The 26,047-nt window shown below is 46.8% G+C and overlaps 2 protein-coding genes across 5 annotated transcripts in view; one reads left to right on the forward strand and one right to left on the reverse strand.

The window, feature by feature from the left end:
* Nucleotides 1-798: 798 nt before the first annotated feature.
* LOC134523368 (urotensin-2 receptor-like) lies at nucleotides 799-24,818 on the forward strand. 3 transcript variants are annotated; one of them, XM_063352240.1, is made up of 3 exons: nucleotides 799-2,002; nucleotides 2,523-2,558; nucleotides 2,684-2,915. In XM_063352240.1, exon 1 carries the CDS (start codon nucleotides 842-844, stop codon nucleotides 1,949-1,951), a length of 1,110 nt encoding a protein of 369 aa, XP_063208310.1. In that variant the 5' UTR covers nucleotides 799-841; the 3' UTR covers nucleotides 1,952-2,002; nucleotides 2,523-2,558; nucleotides 2,684-2,915. The 3 variants fall into 3 exon arrangements, with proteins under 3 accessions (XP_063208310.1, XP_063208309.1, XP_063208311.1); XM_063352239.1 differs by lacking the exons at nucleotides 2,523-2,558; nucleotides 2,684-2,915 and adding an exon at nucleotides 24,681-24,818; XM_063352241.1 differs by lacking the exons at nucleotides 2,523-2,558; nucleotides 2,684-2,915 and adding an exon at nucleotides 16,144-16,443.
* Nucleotides 24,726-26,047, reverse strand: part of OGFOD3 (2-oxoglutarate and iron dependent oxygenase domain containing 3) — a 45,036-nt gene continuing 43,714 nt past the window's right edge. For both annotated transcript variants that reach the window (XM_063352243.1, XM_063352242.1), the window contains one exon: nucleotides 24,726-24,862. In XM_063352243.1, coding sequence (XP_063208313.1) covers nucleotides 24,726-24,862 — 137 coding nt within the window. The remainder of the gene's footprint in view (nucleotides 24,863-26,047) is intronic.

Below are 26,047 nucleotides of genomic sequence, written 5' to 3' on the forward strand. Positions count from 1 at the left end.
AGCATTGCTGTGCTATTCAGAGCAAAATCCAAAATACAAGCTATTTCCAGGAAGAAAAGAGGCTATTTCAGTGCCAGGTTTGTATCCAGCTCCACCTAAGCCTGTCTCCGGGTGTATCTGAAACACTACTGTTGTCTCCCTGAGACACCCGGGCTATCTCCAGTTCTCCTGGTTGCCCACCGAGATTTCTTCGACTGATGAAGCAAAGCACCGAGTTCCCATCGCCGAAGGGAAAAGCCAAAGGACGGCAGAGTGGCCGGGAAAACTTTTTAGGAAGCTCCCAGCGCCTACATCTGCCTGCCGGCTTCTGTTTCCCGGGGCGGGGGGGGGGGCGGGCAGGGGGCGGGGGGGTGGCATTGGGCACGGAGAGCTTCAAGTTTGTCCCCAGCTCGGGGACCGCGTCCCCCCCGGTCCGTTTATCCCCAGCTCGGGGAGCTCGTCCCCGCCGGGTTCCCCCCCCGATCCGTTTGCCTCCAGCTCGGGAAGCCCGTCCCCGCCGGGCCCCCAGCGGGGTGTCCTCCTCTTCCCACCGGGGTGTCCCCCCTCCCCGCTCCGGCCCCCTCCGCCCCGTCTCCGGAGCTGCCGCGGGGGCCCCGCACGGAACCGCCTCCTCCGGGACGGCACCTGCCCGCCCCGCTCCGCCCCGCCGGCCCCGCACCGGCTCGGGGGGTCCCCGCTCTCCCTCCGGAGGCGGCGGAGGGGGGAGCCCCGGCGGGGCGGGGGGCGGCGGCGGCCCTTCCCCCGAGGGCACCGCCCTGCCTCCCGCGGGGGGCGGAGCGGCCGCCGGCGGGGCCGGGAGCTGCGGGGCCGGTGCGAGGTTGCGGGGCCGCCGCCGCCGCCCATGGAGCCCAACGGGACGGCGGCGGCGGGGGGGGGCAACGCCTCGGCGGCGGCGGGGGGCGGCGGCGGCGGGGGTCCCCCCGGGGGCGGCCCGCTGCTCATCCCCTCGGCCTTCGGGACGGTGCTGTCGGTGATGTACGTGGCCGGGGTGGCGGGCAACGTCTACACGCTGGTGGTGATGTGCCACTCGGCGCGCTGCGCCGCCCCCATGTACAGCTCCATCGTCAGCCTGGCCCTGGCCGACCTCCTCTACCTCTCCACCATCCCCTTCATCGTCTGCACCTACCTGGCCCAGGACTGGTACTTCGGGGACCTGGGGTGCCGCATCCTGCTCAGCCTGGACCTGCTCACCATGCACGCCAGCATCTTCACCCTCACCCTCATGTGCACCGAGCGCTACCTGGCCGTCACCCGGCCCCTGGACACCCTGAAGCGGTCGCACGGCTACCGGAAGGTCACGGCGGGGGCCGTTTGGTCGGTCTCGCTGCTCCTTACTCTGCCCATGATGCTGATGGTCACCTTGACTGAGGGGGGCAAGGCAGAGGGCAAGGTGAAGAGGATGTGTGCGCCCACCTGGAGCGTGGACGCCTACCGGACCTACCTGACGGTGCTCTTCAGCACCAGCATCATGGCCCCGGGAATCATCATTGGCTTCCTCTACACGCGCCTGGCCAGGACCTACCTGGAATCCCAGAGGAACCCCCCCCACAAGGAGAAGAGCAAGAGATCCCCCCGGCAGAAGGTCCTCATCATGATTTTCAGCATCGTGCTGGTCTTCTGGGCCTGCTTCCTGCCATTTTGGATCTGGCAGCTGGTACGACTCTACAGCAGCTCCCTGCAGCTCACCACCCAAACCCAAAAGTGCATTAACTACCTGGTGACCTGCCTGACCTACAGCAACAGCTGCATCAACCCCTTCCTCTACACCTTGCTCACCAAAAACTACCGGGAGTACCTGCGCAACAGGCACCGCAACTTCTACAGGTTCACATCCTCCTTTCGCAAGAGGGGCTCCAACCTGCAGTGCTCCTGGGGACGGTCCATGTCCTCCAGCAACCAGTACGACTACAGCTCGGAGGCACTGGGCATGGCCACGCTGAAGGACAAGTGAGGGAGAGGAGGCGCTCCGGAGACACCGGGACCAGCAGAGCACCTGGCCAAGGTAGGGCTTTGGGACTCCTTAGCCTTGCAGGGTCCTCAAAACTCATTTCTGGTGGTGACTATGTAGTTAGGGGCAAGAAGTTGCCTACACCCAAGTCCTGTGAGATGCAGTTGAATTTCTGTCTGGCTTCGGGCTGTCAGGGGGGTTCTGCTGGGAGCCAGCAGCCAGCCAGGACAAATTCTTCTGGGTTTTGGGTGCAGAAGACGAGGTGGATGCTTTCTTCAGTTCCGCCGCAAATTCTTTTCACAGTTTGCTGAGTTTTGCCCAGCTCCAGCTCTGCACCGTTTCTCCTGTGTGGTTTCTCAGTGCTGTCCTCAGGCTACAGCTGGGTCAGATCCACAAAAGTCTGAAATTGTCCTGGTATTGCTTAATTTAGCTGCAAGCCTCGGGTTTCCCCTTTATATTGTCTGTTTCTAGAGTGTGTAAAGAGACCTTTAAGCCCCTTTTCCTATTTCCTGTTACATTATCGTGCACTACAGTTCCATCAAGCTTAAAGTCTCTATTTTAAAATTCATTGCAGCAGCACTTTGAACTCCAAGCATTCACAAACCACAAGGTAAGCTGTCAGAAACCACAGGATTACCTAAAAAAAACCCTTGTAATTTTTTAAGGTTTCTACCTAAGGTGATTTGAATTTGCCACTGATTTATTTTTTTTTTAAGTTGGTCCCTTTCTCAACAGGGCTTGAAAAACTGAAAATTTACCTGGGAAAGAAAGAACAATATCTTATGATCCGATCACTCAAAGACCTGAGGCTCTAAGAAAAATGACTGAGTCCTGTATCATGAGACTTACCATAAAAGGGACAAATTTATTCATGACATTTCATCAAAAGCTTTTTGCCTCAATGTATTTGTTCATTTTCTTCCCACTTAGCGTCTCATAGCAAACCTTCACCACAGATGCTAGGGATGCCTGTAAGCATCTAAACAATTGTAAGACCTCAATTTATAAAATAAATGCCCATTAAAAAGTGGACCGTCACCAGGTTTCCCCTGGCATGGTCTCTTCACCCAGCTCAGGGGGAGTGTATTTACCGGGGTATTTACAGCTGCCGTACCCAGCTGTTCCCTGGAGAGCTCACGTATGTGGGGATGAAGCTGGGTTCAATATTCCTCTTTCCTGCTCTGGGACAGACTCCGGGGATGAGTAAAGCATGGTACAAGGTGCATAAACTATTGCCAGCAGCTCGCGATGCCCAGGGACTTTGAAACAGCAGGCAGTTGCTTAAGGAACAGTCATTTCCACTTTCTTATGGCATGCCCTGACCCAATCCGCTCGAGAGGCGTCCCGCTCCGGCCCCGCAGTGTCACTGGGGTCCTGTGTCCTTGGGTGATCCTCTGCTGTCACGCGCCAAACTTTAGCGTACGTTTGTGCTACGGCGGAGACACGCGGCGCGGACACCGCAGCCAAGGGTTGGGAGCAGAGCACAGGGCGCAGCAGCAGGAAAACAAACTCTTCAGGGCACGTGTTGGATGGAGACCAGGGAAGCGTGTTCCTGTGCCGGCAGTCAGGCGTTCTTCTTATAAATGCAGTTGTTGGGATGCTGTTCAGGGAGGGGAAAGTAAGTGACGCCTTAGAATCGCTTGTATTGCTTTTAACCACAGGAATGCCTTCGGAACACTGGCGAGCACTTCGTCATGTTCCAGTATTGCGTATTGTGCCGAGCTGGGCAGTATAACTAGACCTATAAATAGCATAAATAGACCTAAGGGTGCCCATTTCCTTAGGAAACAGGGGGACTAACCCACAGTTCACGTTGGGAATTGGCAGGGAGAGCGGGCTTCGACAGTTTTTAGGAACAATTTTCAGGAACTAATTCACTTTTTAATTATTCATTCTGAAGTCATTGTTACTTTCCCTATGCTTCCCATTTCCGAGGCTGGAAGTCACTCCCCTGTAAGAATAACAAAGATAAGCCTGAACTCAAAAGGCGGTGTGGGAAGGCAGCAGTACGTGCGTCATCTGCGAGGGCTGCTCCACCATCCTGCTCTCGGGGGGCATCACCCTGCGGCCAGACAGACACGCTGGCAGAGCCCAGCATGGCTGCGTCCCTTCCAGGTGATGCACGTGCCATTTGCCCACCTCTGAGAGAAAACAAAATATTATTTCCTTATGGCTATAGAAAGAAAAACCCACCTTGATTTGGATCTTGACCTGACACCGTACTGATGTGTCTTGATTTCCATTGCCTGGCCTGAGGAGAAGGTCCTTGGAAAGCCACTTAGCCACCACGGTGCTACAAGGCTGCTATAGGATGGATGATTACGTATACCTATTGACAGGTGTGAAAGGAGAAGCAGATGATGGAAGAGCTGTAGAGGTATCAAAAAGAGTTAATGGGAATACTCTTTCTGCTTTAAAAAAACCCACATTAAAACATTGAAGGCCAAACAGTCTAAAAACATAGTTATTAATAAGAAAGGGAAGCTGACGAGGAGTCACGCCTAGGAAAAAAGGGATGAAAATGCAGAGCAGATGAGATCTACGCTCTAACCTAATGCGGGATAAGCAAACAGAAGGGTTTGATTTGCGGTACGCTTCCCAAGACGTCCCATCAGTCCCCAGAAGGGATTCTGCTGCTCTGCTCAGCGTCACAAGCGGCGCGTAGGGGATGTGCTTTCTGTGCCACATCATCAGAGCATTCAACATCAAAGGGTTGATGGAGGAGCATCCAGATGAAAGGCAAAATATTGGATATGTGTCACTCAACAGGTTTTTCAACCAGTACGTGCTTCAGCCCGGTGCCATCCCAGTGCTGCTCCTCTCTGCCATCAGGCTCTGAGAAACCCACACAAGGTTAACGAGGGAACCAGTGAATTTGATGACACCCACCAAGCATGTCGTTGGGGCAGAGGAGTGCCCATTTAACATGCAAAACTGGCCAGCAATCGGAAGATGCTGCTGTGTGTGATGAGTGACGGCTCCTCAGCACGACATGGTGCACAGCTTCGCAAACACGGCTCCTCAGCCGCCACTTGCACTCCTGGGGACCAGAGCTCAATTTAAAAGAGTAATTACATAAACAACATCCCTCTTATTGTCCCATCAGACCAGTTAAACTGCCAAAAGTCAGTAGGTTTGACCCACTTCATAAACATCCCGCAAGAGCAGATGTTTTAACTGAGTTCCTGGTGTCTGCAATTGGGCAAGCCTTGGCTCTTCTGGGTGTCCTCATGGCTTGGAAATGAGGAGACAGTCTCCATGGATCTTCCTTTAACAACAAAACCAAATTAATCTGGTAGTTGGCTTTGGAAGGGGATTGCTGCTGCCTGTCCATAGCACAGAGTCCTGTCCGGGGCTGACACAACCTTTAAGTTAACCCATAAACTTTGCCTGCGGCGGACCCAGTGTATTCCAGGGAGGGTGTTGGGTTGGCTTTGGTAGGATCTCAGCATTCATAACCACATCTCCCTGCGTACAGGCCACGCAAAACTGCGGTAGAGCAGCTTGGGCTATTTTCTACGCGAGGGAGAGGTATTACCTGTCCTCGACACTGGAAGGGATGAGTCAGGACTACCCAAAATAATGAGATGAAACCCACACCTTTCCGCCACAACCAGAGGCTGCCAAAGCGTCTGAAAATTGAGATAGACGCAAAACCAGAATCCAGATGATGGGACTTTGCAAACTCTACGTATCTTGTCACTTATGGTAAATCTGAAGCGTCTCAGGCCAGAGCTGAAATAACAACAGGAAAGTCAGTTGGGCTGTAACTGAGCAAAATGTGGTGATTTCCGTGAAAACAATTTTACTTTTGCTATTCTCCTGCATTCCAAGAAAGCAATCAATGTCTACCCTGGGATCATTTATCGTACCCAAATCATTGTAATCCCGGGGGTTTTAATGTGGTTTTTTTTTATTATAAATGATATTTTGCTGATTCAGTGACACAGGTAGTCCTTCAGCAAAATGGGAAATGGCAATTTTAGGGAAGGCGACAGCGTTTTGTTATTGGGGCAGCGGTTGTCACTGCAAAACTCCAGCCATGCTTTACCAGAAAGAAAATAGTTTAATCACTAGAAAATCTTTTCCAACACTCCTTAGGGTTTAGGTTTTATGACCAAAGAAAACGCAAACCCACAAACAACCCAGACTGTGAAGGAAACGCAGTTTCATCCTGAGTGCTCTTCCCTTCCTTTAATCTAAGGTAGCGGCTGCTGCAGCAATGGCAATTTTTCTGCTTTCACTTGAAAGGAGAAAACACTGTTTTTTTGCGGGACAAGTGAGAATGGTGGTTTTCCCCAGACACAGGAGAATCCATTTGAACCTTACTGAATTTTTGAAGCCTTTACATTCAATCACACATTTTTGATCATCTTTCTCCTCACTTTGTAAAACCAAATTTGCAATAAACGCTCGAAAGCCCCACATTACAATTTAACCATGAGCGCGGGCAAATCATTAACATTTTAGCTCCTATTTTAGCAGTCGTGTTTGGTGCTCAGCGTGTGATTGAATACCAGGGAAGCCAGTGAAATAAGGTGATTTTATGAGCACTTTGTACCTTGGGCGGCACGAACGGCACGGCTTGCGTTAAGCGCGGAGAACAGGCGGGATGCCTGAGTTCGTGACCTGTTCCCCATCAGCACGACGAGAGGAGAAAGTGCGTAAACCTCACATCCGCGCCCAGCCCTCGAGCCATGGGAGCAGATAACGCAGCGCCTGAGAAAATCCTCCAGGCAGCCCCAAAAAGTCTTCGCCGGGAAGTTTGACCGCTCCGGGGACGCTCGGCTCTTCCCGTCGTATTTCTGAGTCCCTCTGGTGGCAGCAGCAATCTTCCATCTGAGGAGGAAAATTGGCTTTTTAGTTTAAGCTTTTAAACAGAGCGGTTGGATGCAACTGGGGCACAACCAAACTATGTAACAGCGTTTAATGTCTTTAAAGTATAACGTTGCTACAACATATGAAGGGGAAAAGTCTGTTGTGAAGAGAAATCCTACTTAAAAGTGCTAACTTTCCTCTCCCTCCCTCTGTGACGAACCCCGAGTAACTTTATCCCCATCACTTTGCGCAGCATCCTCACTGCCAGCACCCACGGAAACACCCGGAGCCGGTGACTAAGGACAGTTTAGCCCCGCTGGGGTTTTTTGCCTTATAATATTGGTTGTTACTGTTAGTTTCAAGTTTTTCTGGGCAATTGGAGAGTTAATTGCTGTGGCTTATAAGAAATACATTGCTTTGTCTTCAAAATTGTAGCAGCAGCTTCACGGGATATATGTACCCTTTAAAGTAATTGCTATTCTTGTTACACGAGATTTTTGCCCTTGTTTGGGAATGTATTTAAAGCACAGCAGAGAGAAAGGATGCGCCGGTTGGTAGCAAGGTGTCGGGGTAGCACGGCATCAGCAAAATTGCTGCAACATTTTCCTTTTTTTCCCCACCCAAGAAAGGGACAATTAAAAGAGGAAAGGGAGAAATGAATCCTGAAGAATTCTTCTGGCATTTAGGCTCTACTTTTCTTGCTCCCTCCATTTATAATTTTAATTTAAATGAAACATTTTTGTGAACACTAGGAACGTTTCTACAGTGGGAAAAAAGGTGCAGAGTTAAGAAGCATTCATTGAATTTATTAGAGGAGGCTGAACTTCAGTATTGCGGAAGATCCCACCCAAACCCCTCCATCAAGATACCTGTAGGGAAAGTAGTAAATAAACTTGTGCAAAATCAAACGACCCAGCACTAGTAGCCGTGTTTAGCAGAGGGTACAGTTCTAAAACCAACGCGGTGCTAATGCTGGAGAAGTAAAATCTAAGTTTGTTTCAGCTTGTTTAGGCCAGTGTCTCTCTGAGATGTCGTTACCCTTTCCTAGTGCATTCCCGTCAGGATCTTGAATTCAGCTCCTGAATTCTTAACTAAAACCAAACATGATTTCATCCAAACAAAGCAAGGGAGATTCCTGAAGCTAAATGTGGTGTGTCCATAAACACAGCCTTTTGGAGACAGTTACCGCTTCATACATGGGCTCCCGCAAACCTCACCCTTTGGTGGGACATCCATCAAACGCACAACGCTTTCACGCCTTTTATGTTTTTGAAATATCAGGTTGACATTTGAGAAGCACAAGGCTGGCTCTTGCAAGAAGCCTCCCAGGAAAAGGCGTTACATAGCAATTACTTCTCAGGCTACGTTGAACTTCTCTTTCAAAAATCTGGAAGGATGGAGAAGGTAAATTAAGTGCAATGGAGTAATACTGAAAGGGGAGAGACAGCGGCACTCTTGAAGGCACATGTCGAGGGAGGACACCTAAACCTTCAGGGACACGCAGGTCCCACCAGAGAAGCTGAGCTCCCGCAGCATCCTCCCTCTGGGGAGCAGGGGCTGGCAGCCAGCTCCCAGCACCGCACCACTCAAAATCCCAGTAATCCCTCTGATTTAAATTGAGTTTCTGCTTTTTCGTTATAACAGGTTTGGTTTTTTTTTCCTTTCATTTTACACTGTAGAAGGGAATATCTCACAGAAATGGCATTATTATAAAATCAGATAGAGCCTTGATTACCTCTAGCCACTGCATTTTGAAAGCAGGTTTCAGCCCCTGGGCGGTGTTCAGATGAAGGAGCAGTAGCAGGATGAGACACGGACGAGACGGGGAGGCTGCAGCAGCACCCGCCTGCACCGTGCCTGGCGGTGGCAGCCGTTATCTGATCCCACCCAAGTGTGTGTATTTATCTTCCTTCACATCACCTGCTGGTGGGGACTCCCTGCCATTCATCCCAAAAGCACTAGTGCTGTTGATAAGTAACCCAGGCAGGCTTAGAGCAAGATAGCTAATAAAATCCAGAAGAGATTTACAAGGATTTCGATGTTGGAGATGCCTATCGAGGCAGCACTCGCCATTGGAGACGCAGAAAGAGATGATCTGAAATGGGGGAAGCTCAGAAGTCCTGGCTTCTCGTACAAAATCACTGCTGACTTGCACTGTGACCTCGGGGGAGACGCTTATTCTTGTGCTGCTGGTCATTAACTGCCTGAAAAACAGCGATGCCATTTCCATCGTCTGCACAAGTGTTTTAAGACATCGCTGATGTGCGTGAAATGTTTTGAGAGCCTTGGATGAGAGGTGCTACCTGCAGAAGGGAAAAGCTCTCCTCGTAGGGATAACTTGCGGTTCAGGTTAGCTGTTAGTGGTCGAACAGAGATGTTTGTGTGCCAGAAGAACAACTCTGGTTTTGATTAACGGCAGTGGGTTGGCAAATATGATCATGTAGCCCACGGCTGTGCTGGGCTGCCTTCGCTGGGAACACGGCTGAAATGAGTCTCCTGATAAAAGCATCATCGTTTCAGTGCATCAATACCCGCTCTAAAGCCCCTCCTCAGGGGGGAAATGATAGCAGGAGATACGGTAGAGAAGCAAAATCTTTCTTCTTTGCTTCCTGGGAGCCTCTTGTTCCCCGCGTTTCGGGCTGGGGTCAGTGGGGGTGAAGGCAGAGCATCCCTCCCCGGCAGAGCCCATGCCGCACCCTGCTCCAATGGCAGGATCTTGGTGCAGAGGAGGCTGAATAGAAGGAATTATCCCAACACTCGTCACCGATTGCTAAACACAGCAGAGCTTCCCTGTCATTTTGTCGTTGGCATCTTTTTAGAATGATTAAATCTGCCGAGGAACCTCCGCCTGCCTGAGGCACAGCACGAGTAATTCCCAACAACAGAAGCAGAGGAAACAGCAGCCCGGTGACTTTGCTTGGCTGTTTTCATTTGTTTGTTTGTTTTAATAGGAAGGCGAGTTTATTATGGCAAACATCTCGCAAACTTCAAAGGGCCGCCTCTATCTTTGCAGCAGCTTCTCTTAGGCAGGATGAGCAAGTGAAGCTCCACAGCCGACGGTGCCCAGTGTTTGGGGAGAAGCTGCTTTCAGAGCTGGTTCAAATGGGGGCGACCACAGTGGAGGGATGGGGACAGAGTTGGAGCATCGCTTGGTCTTTTACCTCCATGCATATCTGTGAATATTTTCTCTGCCAGGCGCTGTGTGCCCTGGGTATTCAGTATCTATCTCTGTTATTCAGAAGAAAAAAGCTGTAAGAAGTCTTGGGTTTAGTCAAATAAAAGACAAGAAAAAACTTTGTAACTTCATGGCCTCGGGAAACTGTTTGTGTCCCCCCCGACTCGAGTCCTCGTGTTCCCAGCCCCGGAGGGACAAGAATGGCCTTGGGCGTGGGGACAAGAAACTATGCTCCCTGCAAAATGCAAAAGGGAAATAGTGACCGTGTCACACTGATTTACTCATTAATCTTAACGTGAGCACAGAGAAATGGCTTTAGGCTGAGAGGAGGCCTAGGAAGGCAATACTACATCAGCTCCACGCTACCTCTAATAATAAGCCTTCGCACCTGGTGTGAGAAGGGGACGGGGAAGAGTCGGGCACCCCAAGGGGCTCCAGAGGAGAGCACGTGCCCCGCCACTGGCGGTTCCTCGAAATCTCGCCTCCCGTCAGGATCTCAGTGCAGAACCAGCATTCGGTCCGACAGCCGGACGCCTCCAGTCGAGACGCAGCCAAGTCCCAGCTTGACTTCCCCGCGAACCCTCCTCTGCTCTCGCGCCGCTACGGTGCTCGCAGGCGAAGGCGGAACGGGGGCTGCCGGCCCCGCTCACGGCACGGGGTGAGGGCTACGGACCAGAGCAGGCAACGGGACGGGGCATCTCTGCCCTTTGGGAGTGTCAGGGCCGGGAAAGAAAGAGAGGAGCTCGCTGGCACGAGCACGTTAGCTTAGATCTTGAAAAAAAGCATCAAAGCAGCATCTTAATAAGCATTTTTGTCTTCTGTCACATTCTTGAGTAAATGTTTATCTTGTGGAGCTCTGAGGCATGTGTTTCAGGCTGTCTGTGGAGGGTCTGTCTGTAATTACAGACTTCATCCCGGGACCTGCCTTAACGACTGCGCCTTCCCGTCGTTCTCCATAGACGGAGTCTCCTGCCCACGTCGAAGAGAGCTTTAACAGAAACATCATGGATCAAACGTGACTGTTTAGGTTATTTGTTCAGTAGAAATATGTGCTTGTTTTTAGCATGTTGCTGTCTTTGGCATTCTTACTTCAATGTTACCATTTTATTTTTCTTCTGTCTCCGCATGTTCTGTCCTTTCTTTGGGTTACGTTTCCTTCTCAGCAACAAGCTGCAGCCTCTCCCAGGGTCTCTGCTTCCACCTCGCTTTGCTCCAAAGCTGAAAGCACCACCCGTCGGACTCTGTAACAGCCCAGAGAGAGAGTTTCAAGGCTTTGGGGAAATTTTACACCTCTTGAATTTCAAATCTGCTGTGTCAGGTTGCCCGCAGAGAAGGCAGAAGTCTCTATTGATTTGCACGACCTAATCAGAGAGCGGGCATGTTCCCGCAAGTGTGTTTGCTATAAGCAAATCCTTCAACTACGTTAGAGGAGTTATGTTTATATAGCTAGGAGTATCATTTGACAAGCTTTTCCTTTACTGTTGCTCCAGCTTCAGCCTTCTCTCTCCCCTCATTTAGACTGGTACATCTGGTTTTGCAGCCTTATGGTTTTAAAGGATTAAGCCGTTTTACTTTATAGGGTTGGGTGGTGGATTTTTTTCCAATCCAGCCAAAAATAATTATTTCTTGTCCTGATCCGATTCACTGTCCACCCCCAGGCAGCTAAACCGATACAGCTGATGGGCCGTGAAAAGAAGTGCCTGTGAAGCATCATCTTCAAATCTGTTTTAAAAATCAGGACACGGGTGAAAAGCTTCGATGCACTTGAGCTTGTTCTTGCTTAAAATATTGCTCAGACCAGTAAATGGCTGGATTCACAATCCAACGTCGTGTACCCTGCCGCAACTAGAAATACCGTTAAGGCTTGTGTTCTCAGAGGATTTGGGCTTTACCTTCAGTTTTCTCCTTCCTGGTCAGTGCGTGAGGCAGCGGCTTCCCTCTCTCGAGATGCACATTCATCCGGGGGGAGGTTTTGTAAAGCCTTGTGAGGCAGGATAACCATCAGGAACCTTTACATCTTTGCCAGAGCACCCATGAAAACACATTCCTGCAGCTTCGATCCGCACCACTAACTTTTTATGGTGGATCTTCAGCCTGGAAGGGACTACACCCTTACGGACGCAGCGTGGGGAGCAGTTTTCCATACGTGGCCTCTGAACCTGCGGGGCTTTTTTTCCCTGTTCGGTTTTCAATTATTTGATTCATGGACTGCATTTCCCGGCACAGTAACAGCTGGTGGTTTCGGAGGCTGCAGTTGGCGAGGGCAGTGCCTGGGATGGATAGTAATTACTTGCTGAGCGCGTTACAATTGTTCAGTTATTGAATAATTTGGAAAGGCAAGCAGGGGGAATGTTTGGTTAATTAAGAGCTCGTTTAATGACTGCTAAATTTTGCCTTCCACAACAGTACTCACCTTCCCTGGATGTGGAAACCTTTGCGTACCCACGTTATTTACCTTCCGGGGGAAGCAGGAACGCTTTCTCTCCAGTCTTCGGCTTCAGTCACCGCGGTGGCACTGGCTCCTCACCTGGAGGTGCCACGGCTTTGGTCCTTGTTCCCTGCTAGCTGCGACAGGCGGCTTCATGGGCATTAAGATCTCTCTGAAGCTGCCACCAGACTCCAGTGAGATGTTTAATTAGACAGAGCTCATCTGTAAGCCCTCAGGCACAAATTCTCATCCGATGAAAAAAAGTGACATTACAGACCGGCCAGCAAAGTATGAGCATTTAACAGAGCCCAGCAGGTGCGAGCTGAACAGCTTTCGAGCCCTTGGCATTTGCCGGTGCTGCTGATTTAACACAGTTGCTGGGGACAGGTTTCTTCTGTTTGAGGTTTTTGATCATTTAGGGCTTAGGAAGCAAGTTTATCACCCAGAGGATGCTTTCTGGAGCCTGGACTAACTTCCAGGGGCTCTGGGGAGCCTGCAAGGCAGTGCTCAGGACAAAGAAAAAAGCACATACAGCTTATTGTCATGTCTTTACTGTTGCACCAAGAACATCAAGTATCTGCGTGAGAATTCAGGCAGGCTTGTAACTGAAAGGATTTTATTTGAGGACTTCTGAGGCGAGTTTTGACGGAAGAACTATTTGGGAAGTAGCATTTGACTCAAGATGAGTACAACTTAATTATAAACAATTAGTGAACAGATTTTAAAGAATCATTTTGCTTTGGGCTTTTATCCTTGATCTAGATTAATGTAACGCACGATACTCTTCACGCACAGCATCAGCCGGGTGTAACTACCACCGCAGATACGCCTGTGGGACGTGGCTGTCACTGGCACGTACTGGTGAGACGGGTCCCCTCCTCCCAGCGTGGAAATCAAGCCCCGATGTCCCGAAAGGAGAAAAAAGCAAAGCTTTGAAACCCTCGCTGACCACAGGCAGATTTATCCCCTTTGCACTTCCAAAGTGAAAAATGTTTAGAGCCTCCAAGAGCTAGCGGCTCCTCCAGTCCTGCCCGTAGCACGCACGAAAACAACGAGGAGGAAGAGTCTGTACTGACCCTCCTGCTCCACACTATGCTTCAGGACAAAGTAAACTTACTTTTTCTGCTAGGGAGAAGGCAGTACAATAAGCCAGATCTTGTACGTCTGGAGACATACCGGTCTTTTACAAAGGCATCCATGAACTTCTTGTATGTTGATTTTAGTTTAAATGCTGGGGAAAAAAAAAAAAAAAAAAAAAAAAAAAGGAAAATAATTTTTAATAGGCTTTTTAGAGCAAACTCTGCAAGGTAAATTCTGCAAAACAGAAGAGCTGTCAAAGCGGGTTGATTTTAAAACCTGACAACCTTGACAGCCCCCTTGCAGCAGCACGAAGCCACGTCGCTTCTGCAGTTACCCGTGGTTACAAAATTGTTGAACGAAATGGAATGCAAACCTGCCGGCGGCTGTAACTCTCAAACAGGCAGAACAAGTGATCTGGAACGATAACTAGTCGAGTGCTCCGCTGCATCCTTAATTGAATATTTAGCCAAACTGCTCCAAATTAGCGGAGCTCGTCCACTCTGAGTCTGGGCTGCTGAGGAGATGAGGAAGCTCCTGGTGGGATCTAGTAGATTTTAAATATTCTTTTCATTTTTTCCTTTAACAAGAGGGCAAGGCATAAGGCAGCTCTTCAAGAGATCTGTGATTGCGAGTAGAGAAGTGTTACGGGATATTCTCTCCCTGCTCCAAGGAAAAAGTCTCAAGTTAACATATGGGCTAGAATTAGTTTTTTTCTCTTCAATTAGTAATTTCTTCTAAATTAATAAGGCTGAGACATCTACTTTAGGAAAACAATTAAACAGTACATCAATAAAACAGCTACCTAAAACCAGGCAAAGTGGTTCCTTAATTGAAGTTTTTCTAACTGTTCTTCTTGAAATGTCCTTCTTTAAGGCTTTACGCAAAACATTTCTGCAAATTAGTTTATCAGGTTTCAGGGGAGCTTTAAATTTAAAAAAAAAAGTTTGTTTTAACTGTTCGGTCTTGCCTTTGCGCTTTCTGGCCCTTCCTGCTGGGCATCTCCGAGGTTTCTGTGGATTTGTGTCACTGAGGCAGCCACACGCTGATTCCGTTCCCCTAAGCTTTCTGCTGGATTTTGGCGGTACTGTGCTGGGAAGAGGGTGACAGCAATGCTGCCAGGAGCTTTTCTTCCTGCTAAGCATCCCTGCCAAAGCATCCTTCTGCAGCACACCAGGGCAGCGTGGATTTTCTGCCTCTCCTGTCAAGCCTCCTTTCCTTAACGGTACCCAAGAAGCTACAAAAAGTCAAAACTACGGAGTTCTCTCAGCAAAGGACGGCTGGAGAAGTGCTGCAAAATGATCTCAACTCTTGATACTACGTGAAATCTCTCTAAAAAACTATTTCAGTCTCTTCTTGTGAAGGGTTCCCACACTCCGCTGAAGTCCCTGGGCCATCAGTCAGTTTTACCTTTCCCCATCACGTGTAACCACATAATATCAGTCCCCATCAAGTGCCATTTGGGATGTTGGACCTTGCTGGTCAGCACTCGCTGTTACCCGGATTTAGCAGCTGCTCCTTCTCAGCACCTCTTCAGCAGCAGGTCTCATCCTTCCCATCGCCTGCAGTGTCTTGCTGGGTCCCACAAAAGAGCCCAAATATTATCTCCCGTTCCCCCGCAGAGCCTTTTCTGCCGCCACCCCCTCCTTAGAGTCTCCAGAGCTGGCAGATGTGTCCTCCCCGTCCCAGCTGCTGACTGCATTTTGGACTTGACAGCCAGAGCGCCCCATCCAGCCCTCACCATACCCTGAACCTCCTCCTGGGGTGGTCTCTACCGCCCGCCTTCTGAGGGGCCGAGGCACACGAGGGCTTTCTTGGCTTCCTACGTGGGAGCGTGTGCAGTCAGAATTCTTGAAAGCGGCGGTTTTACTGCTTCTTCCCAACATAAACCGGACAAATTGATGGAGTCCTGGCCCCCGAGGATAAACACCATCTCCGCTGTTTAGAGTAACTGTCTCCTGGAAGGGGGAAGGTGGCGCGGAGCTGACACCCTCGCTGCTGGGGAGCTGCCCCGGGGTAGCGGGAGGTGCCCATGGGCTGGTGGCTCTGCCCCAGCAGAAACCTGCCCCTGCTGTCAGGCATGAACCGGAGCAGTCCCTGAGGAGGATTACGACTAGAAGATGTCCACAGTTAACTCAGGTACCATAATAACAACCTTAAACTTCTTTTGCAGAAACGCAGAGGACTAGCAATCTGAGTCACTCATAAACGTTCCTGCCAAGGGCTGGTTTAAGCCTGTGCCCAAACACAGAGGTCTCAGCCCAGGGCCAGGGGGGTTGGAACTAGATGATCTTTAAGGTCCCTTCCAACCTAAACCATTCTGTGATTCTATGATTTTAGTTGCAATATACACGGTTTTATGGAGTTTTCATATTTCACATTAGTTTCAGCTTTTTAGCTGTTTAGGAATGGTAAATCCTCATGTGGTTAGGACGCATTCTTGGCTATTATCTCTGAAAAGAACTTTAATATTAGTGGTTGGGCTAGTACTTTTGAAGGAGACTAAGATTAGATAAGCTCATTAAGTCACGCATTCTTTCCACACCTGCATTCTTCCCAACCAAATAACATTTCTCGATTGCAAGGCAGCTAATTTAGAGACCAATTTTACTTGTCGCACTGATACGACCCGGAACCACTGGCGTGCTCCATGAGCAAAGCTGGCTCAGATGCACACATGCTGTCCTCACCTTTCAGGGCCTTGGACACGACTGGGAAACCGTTGTCTCCTAAGTGATGGAGTCTGGTGTGGCTGTACTACTTGGAACGTGTTCAGCGAGCATGCCGTCGCTCTTAGACAACTACAATCTTATCCATTTAAGACGATTTTGCAATATCCTAGTCCTGTCCCCACCTCTGTCTTCTCCGTACCCCGGGGAAGCCGCCCAGCGCTTCGGCAGCGGCCGTGGGTGTCCAGAGCAAGTGGAGGCCGCAGCCTTAGGAGGCAGGTTAACAACCAACCGAGTCTTCTCCCCTGCCGCAGGTCCATCCCCCGCGCGTCCGTCCACAGCTAGGAGGAAAGAAACAAGTTCAATAACCCCTGATGGGCAGGGGAGAGGCAGACAATGACATTTACTTTTGAAGTTAATTGATCCACGTGCTCATTCAGTCCATTTCATTTGTTTAAAACAAGGCTTTAAGGCTTTCTCTTGTGTTGTTTGGGTTTTTTTTCAGTTCTGTCAAATGGTCTAATAAGAGGCTACTCCTGTTCCTTGCGCCCCTTGCCATGTTTGTAACTTTAATACGTAAGCCATTCTAAGTGCACACACAGTTACAGCGCTATTACAGCTCTCAAACACCTTCACCGAGTCACAAAGCTGCCCTGACCAGAGGACAGAATAATTAATTTAGACCTGAACATCTCAAGAGCATCTCCCTGTACAATTCAGCTATGGAAAGGCTTTTGATTACTGCCCGCCTGTGCATGCTTTATGGCTGAAGTATTTAATTTAAGGAGAATTATTCGGAAGAGGACAAGTTTTAATGGCCGGCGCCAAAGCCTAAATAAAAGTCTGAGGTACAGAGTCGGAACGTGCTTAACTGGTATTGAAAGTGATAATTTTTGCAGCATGCTGGAATTCACTGACTCACAAACCATCTGGAGATGCTAAAAGCATTTAGAAAACAAAGTCAAGAAGTCTCCAGTTGTTGAGGTTCCAGTTGTTGAGGTGAAAACACCAAGGCTCAAAGGCAGCTGTGAAGATGGAAGACTCCGAGGCTCCTGGCACTAATAAGTGCGACGTGAGCGAGCGCCTTCCTCACCTCCCGAGCTGGGTGCTCTCAGCTGGGCGCTCTGGGAGAGGAGATCAGCCTTCCTGAGAAACCCACGTGCATTTATTCTGTGCCTCTGCTGAGGCGGAGAGATGAGATTCTTCCAGCCTGCACGTGGTCTGAACAGACAAAGATCTCCAGATTGTGTCTATAACTAGAAAGTGAGCAGGGAGGGACTAGATTTCGAGATACGGTGCAAGCATGAAACAGCAGAGCAGAACCTGAGTGGAGAGTACTGAGGAGCAGGTGCGTATCTCCTACACCTCAACTAAAGGATTACAAAATGAGTAAGACTTTGACCTTTCTTATGGTTCAAAAAACCCCACAGTTTTCAAACCTTTTCTTTTTTCTTTTCACCAAGGGGAAGATTTCTGCATACGTCTCTATATTTATGAATTCAGTCTTAATTTCTTCTTGGATTGTTTCTTATTTACAAGTTTAAATTCTGTCTAGTGCCAGAAAAGGTACAATAGATAGATGCTACACGTGGAGGACACCATCATCTAAAAAAGGCCGAGCTGATACACAAGGTACACACAGAAGAAAGCTTAATTTGCTATTTTTTAAATGGACGGATGCAGCATGACTTAACTTTTTGAGCATACTCAACCTTGACTATTAGTTCAAACAGAACACGGGCAGGATAAATAGCTGAAGTAAATGGTATCGAGGAAGAAAGTTCAAAGTTTTGTGAAGGGTTTTAACAGCAAGAGCGTTGCTGCCTGGGAGCTCCCAGTTCCCAGTTCTTTGTCTGATCTTCTAATGAAAGAATAAAGCAGGTGAAGGGAGGGGGGAAAACATCAGTTCAACATTGATACGGATGTTTCAGTGTGGGAGAAATCTCCTGTAGCTGCTCTCTGCCTAACACCATCTTAAATTTAACTTACCCCTTCTGTTGTATTTCTTTTTTCATACTAGTAAACGACAGTTTATTTTGATCATACTCCTCCCTGTGGAAAGGAATACCTGCCTAAGTAATTTCTGTCTCCCTTTAAAATGAAGAGACAAATGAGAAAAAACACATTTATGGCCACACAACTGTCATAGTAAAGTAGAAATAGTCCAAGTGCAAGATCACTTTTCTCACTTTTGTGTTGAGAAGCGCGAGGGCTAAATGGGCGTAGAGTTTGTCTGGTTTCACAGCAGTGGCAGCGTTTCAGGTTTTGAATCACCTGGTGAAACGTGACCTTCTTTTTACGGGGTTATTCAGTGAATCACATTTAAAGCCTTAATATGCAGAGAGGACACCCAGAACATGTATCTTCAGTAACATAAATCAGAAATAAAAACATTTGCCTGCTAGAGGGAATGGAAGAAACTACCACCCAGATCCAAGACATGCAGAACTGCTCCATTTATTCCCCCCAGATTTAACGGTCTGGCTGGGAAGTTAATATGGTGAGGAGGTCATCTCCAAGGTGTGAAGCCACCCAGAGACATTAACCTGGCAGTGAAGAGCAGTCTCAAAATAAAACATCAAGGTTTTTTTCTGTGGAGTCAGCAGCAAATCGTCCAGGTTTCTACATAAACAACTTAACATAATTGCATAAACTGAGCAATGAGGAGGAGACAAACTCTTAAGATATCTGTCCAGAAAATTCATGCCTCAATAACCTAGTTGGCTTTTTTTTGGTTGTTAACATAAGAATAGCAAGGGTATCCATTTCTAAAATTAGCTTTTTGAACACTGGAGGCCTCTTACAAGAAATTTCCAGAAACAAGTAACAGGAACGCTCCATAAATCTCAGCTTCTCTCTATAAATAAAATATTTCCTTCAAAAAAGTCACCATGGTTTCAGGCACACGCTCCTTCTGTACTTCTACACCACTGAGTCTTCAGCGTGAAGTCTCGGGTGAAGGTCTCAGTGAAATTCTTTATTAATAATATATCTCACCTGGCAGCTCATTGATTCAACCAGTCCAGAGTCCTTAGACAGCCTCGGGATTATCCAGCAGTAAACCTAGGTACTTTGAGGTTTTTTGCTTTGTTTGCATGCATCTAAAGGTTACAAAAATAAAGGAGATAATACTTCCAGGCTGCTTTATTGATTTCGCAAGGACAACTATCCAAGCGAGGCATTTCTTGTGATCCTGCGGTCGGATCTGCACGCGTAGCATCCCCTGCAGTCAATGAGCGTTCACAAAGGAGCAGCTCTACCAGCAGTTCCATAGTGCAGAACAGTCACTGGCAAAGCACAGAGAGAGAAAAAACCCCAGCAGTTTCTCTAGTATCTGTTTCCAAATTCAGGACTCGCTGTCCACAAGTTATCATGAACGACAAGAATTCTCAACAGCAGACAACGCTGATCCCTATATCTTGTCATTATTTCAGCTATACAGGAAAACAGGCAAGATGGAAATAAGTATCTCTGAAATAAAGGGTGTTGTTTCAAGTATGAATAACGCCTGTAATGGAAGAAAAATAAGGGAGCTTTTGGAAAAAATGAACGCTGAAAAATCTCAGAAATTGAGCAATGCTTGACATTTCCACCACTGTTAGAAATTCTTTTTTAATACACCACACGGCCTAAAAGGGTTATAGGAAAAAGCTAGCTCCTTTTCAGTTCTAACGAGCCAGTCTGTGAATAAATAACAGACTGAGCTTATGTACCCTACTCAATATTATGCTACAGGTAAAAGCATAAGTAGGCTGGGACACAACTGAGAGAAGAAATAAGTGATTTGAGGGGAGATGGTGGACGCAATCAAAGCAAGATGTGCAGTTTGGAAACAGGACAGTTATTTTCTTTGGACAGACTTACCTGAAAAGCTTTAGTACGAGTCACCAACACTCACATGGAAGATAAAAAAATGTCTACTCGGGTACTTTAGGGATAAATTGATGATCATTAGAAGAGAGCTGACTGGCAGGTCTCAGCAAACGTGACGTAAAATCAGCTTTCAGCTTCCTAAGAAGGTTTACAAGGACAGAGATAAGGCAGAGCGTGCTGTTGTTCTTCATGGTGTTTTACAAGGAGCAGTAGACGCTCACCGGAGAATCGCCCACCACTTTACGATGGCCGTCTGAGCCGCGCTTCCCGAGAAGACTGCCTTTCTGAATGAGGCTGAGGCCATCAACACATGCCAGAGCCATCTGCGGTTCAGAAGGGAAATAACTCTTCTGCTGCTCTTGGAATGCTCGCTTGGATTCCGCACAGGAGACTCAAAAAGGAGAGACAGGAGTTGAGATTTTTATTTTTTTTTCTTGGGTGAGGGAAGAGGAAGAGGCTGGCTGGTTGTATTTTTTATTTTTCCCCTCAAAGAGCCCTCCAGCAACATTTCCTGCTTTTCTTCCTAGAATTTACACAAGACAAAACTATCGCACAAAGGTACACATGAGCGTGTTGGAGAGATCCATTTCACGTGTAAACACTGTGTAAGGATAGCTGGATGTAGAAGGAATGTGAGGAACTCCATATTAAAAACAAAGTCATCTTTATTTACTGGGGAAAGGAAAGCTATAAAGGAGAAAATTCAAATGTATTAAGAATTGCAGTGGAAGAAGAAACAAACCCAGATTTTCTTGACAGCATAGTCATTACCAATGCTATTTCAGCTACGCTTCTATTATAATGTGCACATCATTATGTACTATAGCCTTGAAGAGTACCCTGCTGAGATGCTGACCTTATAAATAAAAATAAATAAGACATGAAGCTAAGTTTCTGCTAGCAGTCCAAATTAAAATCTTTTTGTAAACAGAGTGTCCTTATAAACATTTCTGGACTTGAAATTCATTAGGTGGAGCTCAGAATATTTCAGGTGGACAATACGTATTCAGGAAAATCTCAGCATAAAACGTACCTTTCCAAAACCTTCAGTTGATTTATGGGGAATTAAAAAACACAGTGATTCCACAACTGCTCACACAATGAAAATGTTATACACGAGAAATGCCAAGAAGTCGACTCAGTCCTTCTAGAATCATGTCATAGGGGATAAAAAATTAAAATAAAATGCATGGTACAGGACTGAAAGCTAGGTTTACACTAAAAACCGAATCTCATCACATACCCGTTAGTTTTACAAAAGTTCCTGATATTCCCCAAAACCTTTGAATGGAAAGATAGCTTAAAACGTAGTACAAGTTCACAGAAGTCCTCAGGAAGCTTCAGTCAGTCCCTTTGCAGGGATTCAGACTCTGGCTTGCTCTCCTGCCATGTTTTCTATTTCACCCTGGGCCTTTTCACACAAGGAGGCTTTACCTTTCCTTATAAATATTTTTTGCTTTCAAAATACAAATCAACATTCCCAGATACTTGTAACAAGTATGCTTTCAGGTACAAGGCTGTAAATTTAACTTCAGGACTTGGCCCCAATTCACGCTGAACATATACTGACCTTTCTTGACTTCGTTTGAACCGTGAGCGCTCTTTACAAAGGTTCTCACACGACTGGGAAACATCAAGGCAAATTCGGCCGTCACCATGTGCTCAATTAAAAGCACTTGTCTGCAGCAGCTTGTTGTCAGATTTATGCTAGTTTAACAGAACAAATCCTGTCCTCGGCGTAATTGGAGTTCTGGGAAACAGCCCTGCGTTTCCCAGTAGCAACAGACAGGCTGAACCTGAAAGAGGACAGACAGAAATTGAAGTATTTCCAATTCAGAATTATCTGTCCAGAACTGGGGAGAGATACCATTAATAAAAAGTTATTCGGGGTATTTCAGTGGACTAAAATAAATTAAGCCAAGTTTATTTCTAATCATCAGTGAATTCTGCAAATTCCACTTGGCCCCAGGAACATCAGCCCTTCTGCAATTACTGTTTTCCTGCTGGAGGCTACGTTCAGAATCTTTTAGATTGCACTGTATTTCCTAATTTGCTGTTTACTTTCTTCATAGATCAAGATATTGCTTTTAGTAGTCCGGATACTGAAGCTTCAAATAGAGAAATCCTGGTTGGTACTGAAACATCAAGTATAGCAAATTGTTGTACTTCTTTCAAAAGATGAATTCTCTTACCAGGTACAGCGCATGTGTTTTTCCACAAATTATATCTGACAGGTTTGGTGATCATATTGAACACATTACTGAAGCTTAAACACTCCAAAAGACAAATACCAACTTGATTTTATTTCTGAATGACAGTTCATAGCACGACAGACGCTCCGCGTTCAGGAGATATTGCAATACACGGGATCTTCAAAGGATGAAAATCTGGGGGAAGATGAGCTGAGATTTCCCCCACGGTCTAGCACGATCTTGTTAAGCAGTATTTTATAGAGGGCAGCTCCGAACGTGCCAGTTTCATTTAGTGCAACTCAAAGCCTGCATGACAGAAGTGACTAACAAACACTTTTAAAGGTGGCAAAGCCATTTATAAGCCCGTGCTGCAGAGTGGCGACAGGACTTGCAGTGAAGTTAAGATTTTGGAGCCTAGGACCTCAAGCTGGAGAACCCCAACCCAAACCCACACCAGTCCATTCATATTTAGATTTCACTGCTACCAGGTACTTTTGTGGAAAAGGCCCTACATTTAAATCTCAAGGGAATGGGAAACGAGTTTTAAGCCAGTAAAGCAGTTGCTGAGGGTCTTGGTCAGTGTTCTCACAGACTTACAACTTGGGTGTAATGCAAATTTCTTGGAATGAACAGGCTTTGAGGCAAATATTTAGATATGGAACCCAACTGACTTTATTATTTTTTTCCTAGCATCCAGCCATTTTAACAATTCTTCCTTGTTAGCACAGACAAGGAAGCCTTTTTCAGGTTTGAGAACAAAGAAATGAAATTACAGAAGACTAATCTTGCTGATGTGCCAAAGGAGAACACTCACAACTGAACGAGTTCAAGAATCCTGTCATCATTCCTCTTTATATTGAGCTTCAGTGTAATCCCCTCAATACTTATTATTTCCATAAAAGGATAGATAAAAAAGCGCACATTTCCAGATTTTCAAAGTGTTTCACAGAAATTATATAGACTATCAATAAAACAAATCAATATGTTTGCTTCAGAATTTGATTGAGAAAAAAAAATCAGGTTTCCTACCATTTACTTATCAACGTGCTGACCCACAAAGTCTTTGCTTGTAATAAGAAAGCAAGGTGGTTGGCAAGATTACACATTTGTTTGTTATTTTCTGTACTGCAGTGCAATCATCCCCTCTTCTCTGAAGTCCTTGCAATTTATTATTCAAGGAACACCACAGACTAATGGTCCTAGTTAATAGAAAAAACATCTTCATGCTAAACTGAAAGAGAGAAGTCCAAAAAGAGCTACTGAGAGACTTTCTGAAACAGATAAAACATTGCTTTGGACAAGATAAAACACAGTATTTCACAACAGAAGATCTGTAGTTGTGTCAACAATAACAAGAAAAACCAAGCTTCCTTCGACTTGGTCTTAAGATTACATTTCGGCCCAGTAAATAGATGTTTTCAAGTGTTTTACAATCAAGCTCCAGCTTCAGACCATATCAATTTAAAGCGTAGGTGGACACCAGCTTCCCTCAGACCCCACAGTCCAGGGGTCCGTGTGGTTTTGTCACCCAGCCTTCCACGCAGCCAGCCAGGGCTTACGGGATCGAGACTAAGGAAGCCAGAACTGGCCTATGGAAAAAACACAACAAAAGTAGCTTTTTCCTCAGCTGTGCCCCTCCCAAACCCCACTGCCCTTCCTGGCAATTAGGTATCGATGAACCCAGAGCAAGGACCCATTACCTCCACCCAGCTCTTTTTTAATATTTACTTAACATACAGGGTTACATCACCAAGCCATCTCCATAAAGAGCTCGTAATAACCCAGACACACCAGGCTTCCAACCAAGAGATGGATCATATTCATTAAGACCCAAAGAAAACGAGGTGAGTTGGGAATGCTGCGTTTTGATCAACGGGATCTAATGCAGTGCCATTCCCTAGCACAAAGCATCTGTAACCCAAAAGCAACAGGCTTTCTGGCCAACGAGGGAATTGTATTTCTGACTTTGTATTAACTAGTCCCCAGTTGTAGCAGAAAACATCTGTAGTAATTCAATAAAAAAAAGAAAAATTCAAGTAAGTACCAGCAGTCAAACCACAGGTGTATTGCCCACTAACGCCCACGCTAAGGAGAACGCACGCCTCTGAACAGTAGATACGTTCAAAAGAATAACTCTCATCCTGTAACTGAAGAGACTAAATAAACGGGCAGCAGCAGCATGGGGAGTCATATCAAGACATTGTCCAAAATATTGTTTGTATCTTTTAAACTGAAGAATTTAAAAAAATAATTGGAAAAAAAAAAAAAAAGAGAGCCCACTCTGGAACTTTTCTTTGTAGCCTATCCCTTTAGGACACGAAGGCAAACCATTTTCAGAATACACCAAATTCAAGATGGTCTTTAAGGCACCGTTTGCAACATTTATGGGAAAGGGCATGTGAAAACAAAGTGTGTTATAATATATTAATACAGCTGGGAAATTGTAATTGAATGTGAGGTTACAAGAGATGTTCTCTCCCTTTTTCCTCTCCTCTTGCAGGGCTTCTCTCATTCAATTTGACCTCGTATTCCATCCCTGGAGGAATTACGTCAAGACTGGATCCCCAATGCCATGGTCTGGGTTGCAAGTGAAGGAGATGGTGATGGCATAGCGAGTGCCCCAGTGAACCTTTTCCACCCGATGAAGGTTCTCCGATCCAGAGGTGAAAAAGGAAACCCGGCCTGCAAAGACAAGAGTATTTAATCAGTGACGTGGAGTTTGGCACTCTGCTATCAGCTCTCTCCACAGTTTTGCTGTTGTCTCAGTTCGACTGTTCCCCACCTACCTGAGAGCCCATAGGTCATCGCAAAGACAAACTGTTATGAGCTTATGCTGCACTCCAACAGCTTTATGTACTGTTTAAAACATACATTAATCCTTTGTGCTACAGAACTGGAGACATAATTCCACCATATCTCATAGTTTATAAAAGGCAGGAGGACGCAGAGAACATCTGAGGCCAGTTCTTAGTCACCTCAATTAAAAAAAGAAACTCTAGTGGCTGTCAGCAAAGCGTATTGATTTCCTCCCTGCTCCCCTTCTAGTCTGGGCTCTAATTTTAGACCAAAGGAGGAGGAAGTACTACCAAGGTGGCAAAAAGTCTTCAGTGAAAGAAATGCTCAGCAGGTTTACGAGCAGCTGTGGCAGCTTATCAGCATTGTACTAAGTATTTGCTAAAGCTTTTTGTGCAGTCTGATCACTCACTGTTCAGCCTGGTTAGAAAGGTACATATCAGACATATACAAATTAATTTTTGTTAGAAAGAGCCACTCCATGAATGCATTGGCTTGGAAATTCTTTTATAGATGCAAGTGCTCGCTTCTGTGCTTCATCCCCTCCAAGCATTGACCACCACCCCACCTGGTTCTCCAGGCCTGAGGTGGCATGAAGGTGAAATGCAGTTACTTTGATGACAGCGGAGGTACATTAGCATCCCACTTGATGAAACAGCAGAATGGAGCCCTCTACGCTTTGACATTTTCTGAGAACGTCGAAGTTCGACGTTTAGCAAGTAACTCAGAACTGACGCAACTCTGTAGGACTGCTCAAGTTCTCCTGGGAAAGCCCGTCATACTCATATGCACAGCTGGTTTAGCCCAATAGCATATGGTTTTCCTACTCAGGCTTCCCTCTCCCTGTTCAAATTAGATTAAAGTTTGTTAAAAAGCTTATCATAGGAAACTCCTATTGACAATCTAACTCCGCCTGGGACTCATTCACAATCAGGCAAAATCAAACACTTAGGTGCCTACTTAAAATTTGCACAACAACAAGATAAACTATTCCAGGTATTACATGATCTCCGCTGCAGAAAGAGGCACCAGACACGTAGCTGGTTTTCTCTTCTAAAAGTGATCCAAAAGATC

This window comes from Chroicocephalus ridibundus, chromosome 14, assembly GCF_963924245.1.
Source record: "Chroicocephalus ridibundus chromosome 14, bChrRid1.1, whole genome shotgun sequence".
Classification (NCBI taxonomy): Eukaryota; Metazoa; Chordata; class Aves; order Charadriiformes; family Laridae; genus Chroicocephalus; species Chroicocephalus ridibundus.

Excerpts from the sequence above, each read along its gene's own strand:
- LOC134523368 (XM_063352239.1), top strand. The coding sequence starts at position 842 with ATGGAGCCCAACGGGACGGCGGCGGCGGGGGGGGGCAACGCCTCGGCG.